General features: G+C 37.0%; 1 protein-coding gene across 1 annotated transcript in view; it reads left to right on the top strand.

The window, feature by feature from the left end:
- Positions 1-8743, top strand: part of ano2a (anoctamin 2a) — a 29503-nt gene extending 20760 nt beyond the window's left edge. The window contains exons 20-27 of the mRNA XM_016243557.1: positions 1338-1395; positions 1483-1583; positions 1809-1960; positions 4145-4297; positions 4405-4457; positions 4565-4746; positions 4848-4953; positions 6164-8743. Of these exons, the coding sequence (XP_016099043.1) occupies positions 1338-1395; positions 1483-1583; positions 1809-1960; positions 4145-4297; positions 4405-4457; positions 4565-4746; positions 4848-4953; positions 6164-7279 (1921 nt within the window). The 3' untranslated portion in view covers positions 7280-8743. The remainder of the gene's footprint in view (positions 1-1337; positions 1396-1482; positions 1584-1808; positions 1961-4144; positions 4298-4404; positions 4458-4564; positions 4747-4847; positions 4954-6163) is intronic.
- The last annotated feature ends 372 nt before the right edge of the window (positions 8744-9115 follow it).

Raw genomic sequence — 9115 nt, 5'->3', positions numbered from 1 at the left:
AAACAGTCCTCCATAAAATGCGCTGCACACATCTGAATATTTGGGTTGAACTGTTCTGGAACAGTGTTGTAAATACAACTTAACCACTGATTTCTAGTCGTGTCCTCTTTTGGAAGGCCAAACAAAGTAGTTTCGCTTTCACAACGTCACACACGGCGGGCTAGAGTGAGCGGAGGCCGGTTTGAGTGAGTGGCGGCAGGCGTGCGACTTTAGTCTTTGCGACTTTACAGATCTTCTTTATGCACCAAGAGCTTGTAACACACAAAAAGAGAAAGAAAAAATTTTAATCGCATCATATGACCCCTTTAACCTAAAATCATGCAACGCTGAGAAACAAAAAATATTGTTAAACTTTTACAGTAAGGTTCCATTTGTTAACATCCGTTAACATGAACCAACAATGAAACATAACTTAGGGTAACACTTTATTTTAAGATGTCCTTGTTACACATGTTACATGTACTTACTATTATAATAACAATAAATTATGCATAATTACATGCAAGTAACCCTAAACCAAACCCTAACCATATAGTAAGTACATGTAGTTAATTAATATTACTCAATACTTAAACGTATAATTACACTGTAACAAGGACACCTTAAAATAAAGTGTAACTTATTTTCTTAGTATTATGTATTTCAACATATACATAATATATTAAACAAATCAGTCCATTGTATTTACAACTGAAAAAAATGTTGTATTTGTTAATTATTTAATGGACCTAACTAGTAAAAAAAAACATAATTATTAACATGAATGAATACTGTAACAAATGTATTGCTCTTTGTTAGTTAATGCATTAACTAACGTTAACTACTGGGTTTTTATTGTAAGGTGCATTCTAAAGCCAAAATATGATACCCTAGAGTAATTTTCTATCTTTTTATATTTTCTATTAAAATTTTTTACTATATATATATATATATATATTATTCATATAATAATTCATATAATATGCTCTTTTATATAATTATTGTATACAAGCCCCATGTTGTACATTTGAAAGAATGCATTTTTCCCTAAATAATTTTTTACCACTTTTTTTACACAATTGAAACAATTTTTAACATGTTTTATTAATGTATTACTTTTTTGGAGAGTTCATGTCTAAATTTCCATATGCAAATTACAGTTCTATAACAACCTGTTTTGTGGTGTCTGTGTTGTGTTGCTGAACAGTACACTATTATGTTGTAGTTTACAATATAATGTGTCACTGTGTAGTATGCTTTAGAGTCTAGCACCAAAATGCTGAATTTCTGGGTTACATTGTTTAATCCAATTGACGTTTTTGTTAAATATCTCTCATAACTCTGGTATGCTAATTTAGGTTTGCCGGTCGCCCGGGTGACTATGTTTATGTCTTTAAGGATTTCCGCATGGAAGAGGTAATTATTAAAATGATTATATGTTTGTCTTCAGTGTTTTAGCATAGTGTAACTAACAGTTTACATGTACATGTGTTTTTGGTCTAGTGTTCTCCAGGTGGTTGTCTTATTGAAGTGTGTATTCAGCTTGGAATCATTATGTTGGGAAAGCAGCTCATTCAGAATAATGTGTTTGAAATTGCCATTCCGTAAGTGTTTTACACACACATACACACATGCAAAGTCTTCCCCGTGGTCCCTCTGCTAATTTTCTTTGATTCTGCAATGTACCCCCAGTCTATTAGAGGAAGCCCCTAACTCTCTTGTTAAATTAAATTTTAATTCTCCACACTGTTTAACATTACCAACACAGTGCACAGTGAGTGATGGAAGAGGTGTTTAAAATAACACGGCCAAATCTGTTGACATTACAGAAAGCTGAAGAAGATGTATCGCACATATAAGGAGGAGAAAGATGGATCGGCAGATGAGGAGGACAAAGATTCGAAACGAGAACCACAGCGCTGGGATTTGGACTATGATCTGGAGCCATATGAAGGATTGAGCCCAGAGTACATGGAGATGGGTGAGTACCACATGCTCAAATTGAACAATAGACTCAAATGTCAGCAACGTTTGGTGCATCGCTTTCATTGTTCTACTTGTTTTTAAGTACCTTACAACCCCAAAAACATCATTACTATGTGCTTTGTAGCAATTAGAAAGCCTTATTTGACTGTTTAATGATAGTGTTGTGGCTTGACCTTTTTTTTTTTCTAGAATTGCTCTTTATATTTTATCAACTAAAATTAGATTTTTTTATATATACATTCCTGGTCTTATTTTCATTATGTTATGTTTTTTCCAAAGATTTCTTCAAAATGTATGATTTGCTCCATTACATTTTGAAAGGACAATGTGAATGCTGTTTAAAGTTGGCTTTAATAGCTGTAATAATGAAATAACTTACAATATAATTGTTAGGCATTTGACATCACCATGATGTACTTCGTCTCTGGCTGCTATTGACCAATCATAATTCATTTTAGGCTTTGCACTCTACCTGGACAAGTAGTTAACTAAGAAGCTGTGTTGTGTCTAAATTTTGTTTAGAAATGATCGATCTTGAAAGCAAGATCTGGCTCTTATTAAATTACATTAAAAAAAAAATTTATAAGTAGGCACCTTTAAAATAAAGACATTCACACCAATACAAATGTTCTGTAAAAATAAATAATTTAATTTGAATAAATGATTAATTCATATGTTCAGACCATCACAAACATTTTTTTTTTTAAACGAGGGGTTTCAAATAAATTTTCTATCACACTATGAAAAATGTTGGCCAGCCAATAAGATTTGTGCAAAAAACGAATCACTTCATGTGAATAAAGGCTATTTAATTTTTCACTATAATTTCGAGTGCCTTGAAGTGATTCGTTTTTGGATGAATTTAGAAATCCTGCATACAAAGAGCACCGATTTATGGACTTTATACCCCAGCAGCATTTTTGCATATTTTTGAAATAAGATTTGTGATTACCTTTGTGAACTGCTGTTGCATAAAACCACTACTTGATGTATTTTGCTAAGCGAACCTCCTTGTATTAGACACATGGGGGAAACAGAATCCGACAGTGAGCAATCCAGCTATCGGAATCTGTTCCCCCACCACTATGGAGAGAACTGAAATAAATGAACTTTTCCACAACATTCTAATTTATTGAGATGCACCTGTAGATGCTTAAAAACTGTTGAATCTATTCCATATGGGGATGGATCTTAACCAGTATCTTGTTCAGAAACATTAGAACCTCCTAGTATAGGAAATATTGGGGAGCAATCCATCTGTTGGAATCTGTTCCCCCAACTCCAGGGTGAGAGATGTTGATGTAGTTGTTGATTCTATCCTGTATGAGGAAGGATCTTAACCAGTATCAGTTTGATAAATATTAGAACCTCCTTGTATAAGAAACATGGGGGGAACAGAATCTGATGGTGAGCAATCCAGCTGTCGGAATCCTTTCCCCTAACTTACGGCTTAAAGGTTGTTGATTCTACCCTATGGGAGTGGATCTGTCCATTTTCATTTAGACCATCAGTTGTTTTTAATGCCTTGGTCTGAGCAGACAATTTGAAAACCGGATCAAATATTTGTTTGGGTTGGTGTGAAGAGACCTTAAGCTTTGTGATATGGAGAGAGCATAGACACAGCTTGGGTGAAGGAATCAATACAACAGTATCATATTGACAATGACCTATGACAGATGTAAATAAATGTCAATCGGGTTAACCCTGTAGTTGTAGACTGGATCAGTCATGTTGATTAGCAGTTACCACTGAGCCGATTCTGTGGGTCACTTGATTTCTTTGCTTTACTATTTATCACAAGTTCTACTACAACTACAACTTCAGAGACTCCGACAGTGGTCGGTAACCTTCTGTCACAAAGAAAGAGGAATATTACATGTATTATTTTATTTAGTTGTTCATTTTGAAATCCCCAAATCTGCATGGCAAGTAACGTACGTAACTCTTGCAGTAATCCTTCACTGTAGTCAAACCGCCGTATGGGAAGCACTAGTGGATTGGTGATTAACAAGAAATATAAAAAATATCAAAATGGATGCCAACATCTGCTCTATACACTCTATTATTAGTTTTTCCTTTGAAGAGGTTTAGCGATGGTGTTTAAGGATGTCTGCGATGACTTTGAGGAATTGGGTTTGATTAAGGACATTTGTGTATGTGTGTGTTTGTTTGTCTGCAGTTATTCAGTATGGATTCGTCACACTTTTTGTGGCCTCCTTCCCGCTGGCACCAGTCTTCGCTCTGCTCAATAATGTCATTGAAATCCGACTAGATGCGGCAAAATTCGTCACTGAAATACGCAGACCTGATGCAGTCAGTGCTAAAGAGATTGGTATGAATTTTTGCAGCAAATATGCACAGACTTACTCATGGTTACACTTAACATAACTGTTATTTAATCTAGTTCACACTGTCACATATTTATCTTCCCTTTCCCAGGCATATGGTACAACATCTTGAGTGGAATCAGCAAGTTTGCTGTCATTACAAATGTGAGTGTTAAGATTCTGACTTGTTGCTGGCTGTGTTTAGTATGATTTATCTCATTGCGCGCAGATATTTTAAGGTTTTTCTTCTTTCTGTCTCTCTTTCCTCCAAGGCATTTGTGATCTCCTTTACATCTGAATTCATTCCTCGGATGGTGTATCAGTATTTGTACAGTGAGACAGGCACCATGCATGGTTATACCAACCACACACTGGCTTATTTCAACACAAGGAACTTTAAACCTGGCACTGCCCCGCATGACACCGACTTTGACAGACAACTCCGTATTTGCAGGTACACACGACACACATGCAACACACTCATACTCATGAACTCTGCTAGCCTATATGATCTGATACCATTTGTTCTTTCTCCTCAACAATTCATCTTCACAGGTACAAAGACTATCGAGATCCACCTTGGTCTCCTGAAGCTTACCAGCTTTCTAAGCAGTACTGGTCTGTGCTCGCTGCACGCCTGGCTTTTGTCATTTTTTTCCAGGTCAGTATTTGTTAAACTGCTTTTCTTGTTGTTCAATGAACACTGCAAGTTAAATACAACTTAAGCTCTCTCTACCATTAAAAAAATAATAAAGTCATGGCCATGTCATCCCGGTCTCATTTACATGATATCCATGCAATGATACAAAGAAGGGTTGTAATGTAAATATCTCTAAAGCATTTTAATGACTTCATTTGTCAATATAATCTTTGCATGATAAAGGCAAGCAGATTTAGCTTTCATTCTACATTGAGGGGGCTCAAGCTTTAAATTCCCCTCCTTTGTACTTCTAGTAGGAGATTAAAATATAGCTGAAATATTAGATATAAAGCGGAGGTGGGGGATGCCGGAAGAACTGTCACCTAAGTGATAAAAGCAGCAGTGGCCTATTAACCTTAAATTTGATTGACAGATTAGATGAACATGCTAATTTAAGAAATCCATATGCATATAGAGCAAATTCCACAAATGGTATTTACATAAATAAATGCTTAACCAGAAATGAATCCACCTAATATGTACTGTATACAGTATATGTATTATAAAAATTCTTAATGAAGAATTCATATAATTGCAGTATAGCCAAGTATAAATAAAGCTAACTAAATTAATGAATAAATAATGCTGCATGATTCAGTTTTAAATCCAACATGCCCCATAGGCAGTGATCATTTTACACAGTTTTCGTCTCAATCATTTGGAATTGTCTTATGATAAAAATGTCCTTTAAATTAAATCAATATTTCGTCATTTAATATGCATACATTTTAATCCATCTTCTTATTTTTATTTTCTTAAAAAGGCACATATTTTTTGTTAATGGCATTTTTTGACAATAATATGCAAAATAACAAAAATGTGTCAAACTACAATAGACCAAATATTTGAAAAATATATAAACATTTATTAATTCCCATGTTCAACATTAGATTTATCAGCATAAAACCTGCAAAAAAACATGTTTTAATTAATGTTTTACTTTGATATTGTTGATGGAAAAAAAAAACCTTGGTTAGCAAACATTTCATTGACAAGATTAACACTGCCCACAAACTTCCACTTTAAAAGTGCATTATTGTACAAGGGTTTTCTTATGTTCTTGCAAACTGAGAAACAAATCCAAATTACTTGAATCTTAAGTTGTATTTAACCCAGAATATTCCTATAAAATAGGACTGGATGTTTGATTCTGTATGTTGTTGTGTTGTAGAACTTGGCCATGTTCCTCAGTATGCTGGTGGCATGGTTGATCCCAGATGTGCCTCGTTCTCTGAAGGAGCAGTTGAAGAGAGAAAAAGCACTCATGATGGATCTTCTGCTCACCGAGGAGGCAGACAAGCAATGCACCCAGTCACACCCATTGACAACTACTAACAATGATGTCGTCATCAAGTGTCTAGGGGAAGGATCATCGGAGGAGCTGCCTGTCTGCAGTGGGGTATTGCTAAGCCAGTCAGATGAAGAGCTGAAAGAACTACAGGTGACCAACGGAGAGGAGGAAGAGCTTGAGGAACAATCAGCAGAGGAACCCATCGCATCCACCAGTGATCTGCCTGATAGGCCTCAACCTTCGACCTGTGAAAGTCTCAATACAACTTCAGAGTCCCTGTCTAAGGTAGCCTGTCATGATGAATCACCCACCACACCTTTAGCATGTTCAAACCAGTCCATTCATTCAATCAAAACCGGCTCACTATCACGGCACCGAGAGTTCGACTCGAATGAACCTCCACCTCGAGACCCAAGTTCTAGAGCTAAGAGCCGTTGCCAAACTCTTCCGTCAAGGCACAGAGGACCTGAAGCTGAAGCGCATGTAACCAGACCTAGCCACTCGACAACATTCACACATCTTGACCAGAAAGTTCCTCCATCCTCTAGTGAGCTCAGCCGAATGGTCTCTAGAGGACCATCTAAAACCAAGCCCTCTGAAAGCCAAATGTCTGTCTCAGATTCACTGGATTCAGAGCTCACAAGCAGCCATTCCATCTCGCTCCCTCGCTCGCCATCCAGACCGGAGCTTGCTAGCAGCCTTTCGACAGTCTTGCCACGTCCTCCTTCGAAACCAGAGCTTGTGGGCAGCCAGTCAACAGGACTACCACGGCCTCCCTCCAAACCAGAGCTGATGGGAAGCGCAACGAAAGGGCTTCCACCTCCTGATCCAGGCTCGAAAGTTAAGGCCCGATGCCAGACTCTTCCTCCGAAGTATAGAGGCGCAGAGACTTCTGAGGAGACGAAGACCAGACCTAGTCACTCAACCACCTTCACACACCTCAGTCAACAGATCCCCCCCTCACCCAGTGATCTCAAACGTAACACTCCCGTATGAGTGGGACAAGATGAAGTGGAACAACACTCCACCTTTTCAGCACCTTGCATCCGATCACCATTCTCAGTGCCAGGCAACCCATGCCATCAACAACTCATCTTTGACTTCTCAATGGTGACTGAACAAGCATCTTCAGTAACTCTGGATGTAGATCAATTGTTGATGGCTTGGTGGAGGTTCACTTGGTTGGTTAACTAGGCGAACTTCTTTTGCACAGAATCACCAACTTTATTGGAGGACCGAGTGCAGACTTGTGCATTCTGGGTATTCTTCTGGAGCCATTTGACATGGCTCGATGACTCTTAAACATTGTCTTATACTGTGACTTGCCATTCTCTCTTTCACATATAAACTCCTGTACAGACATACGCAGATATACACACACCAAATCTCATTAACCTGACCTCTTGAACCAGAACAGGTGAGAAGAGAGAGAGGCTTAGGAATATGGGCCAAAGGGCTTTGCAGTCCATACGATTTGTTACTCAGCAAGTGGAACTTTCATTTCGTGGTGTGTTCTTTCATGAGTTTTGCTAACATGTACTTAACCAGAATAATAACTAAATGTGAACTTATTAACACAATACGTCAGCTTAAGAATGAGCCAACTTGTTTGTGGAATTGTCTATTTGTCTTTGGTGGCAACATCTGTAGTGTCTCATCCATATGGCAAGTTAGCACGTAGCTTGGCAGCACACTCATGACATGATAAAGAAATGGATTGTTGAAATGGATTCAAAGCCAATTATGTTGTACATTGCAAATACACTGTAGTATTTTACATAATCCCATTTAGCACTATGCTAGCACAGCTAAAGCTAATGTAAAGCATGCTATATTTATATTCAATGTGAAGAGGTTTTCAGGGATTTAGACCCAATCGTCACTTTTAATGTTGTTCCTCACTAACGGGGGACAAAAGGTATGAATGCATACAGGCCACGTTCACACTGCCAAGTTTTTGAAGTGACAAATGCATTTATTTGAAGGAATGAATAGCTCAATTATCGCTCCATTTGTGTAAGGAATTCAAGTGTCAATCCTACCATTCCAAGCAAGCAATAGTTAATGTCTCACAGCTGTAAAGATACATGCCAGCAGTTTAGCCTGTTTAGTGTTTTCTATTTTTCCGCAAACTAATATTAGCGTACTGAGATGTATTCGTGTCTGGCCATTTTTAATGCGTCATTAGTTGTCACTAATAAACAAACTCTGTGTGTACAGAACAGGATTAAGGGATTAGTTCACCCAAAATGAAAATAATGCCATAATTTACTCAACATGATGTCGCTCAAGCCAATATTAGTTTCTTTCATCCCTGGTACACAAAATAAGAAATTATGTTGAGTGTCCAGGCGTCTCTCTTTGATGTAATAAAGTGAATGGCTATTTATCAGTGTTGAGGGTAACGCATTACAAGTAACGCGAGTTACGTAATAAGATTACTTTCTTCAAGTAACTAGTAAAGTAACGCATTACTTTTTAATTTACAAGAGAATATCTGAGTTACTTTTTCAAATAAGTAATGCAAGTTACTTTTTTTTCCAATTTGATTGACAGCTCTCCTGTCCCCATGTTGAGAGAAATCAGAAGACGTTACTGTAATTCTAAAATAAATATGAATATGCACTAATTAATCTCACTCACAAAAAAATAAATAAAAACACAGATTCAGTATTCCTCAAAATGAATAAAAATAATGCAACTCAGAATATGAAACCTGCAATAATTAAATGTTAAACAACACAAATATCCTTTTATGTATTTAATCCCATTCTATTAACCAATGTCTTTGCTTCTGACCTTCGATGATCCAGTTCAACCGTACTAATAAGC

Source organism: Sinocyclocheilus grahami, unplaced genomic scaffold (assembly GCF_001515645.1).
Source record: "Sinocyclocheilus grahami isolate Dianchi unplaced genomic scaffold, SAMN03320097.WGS_v1.1 scaffold22.1, whole genome shotgun sequence".
Classification (NCBI taxonomy): Eukaryota; Metazoa; Chordata; class Actinopteri; order Cypriniformes; family Cyprinidae; genus Sinocyclocheilus; species Sinocyclocheilus grahami.
Note: the sequence above shows the minus strand (reverse complement) of the source record. Positions and strands in the feature narration are given on the sequence as shown.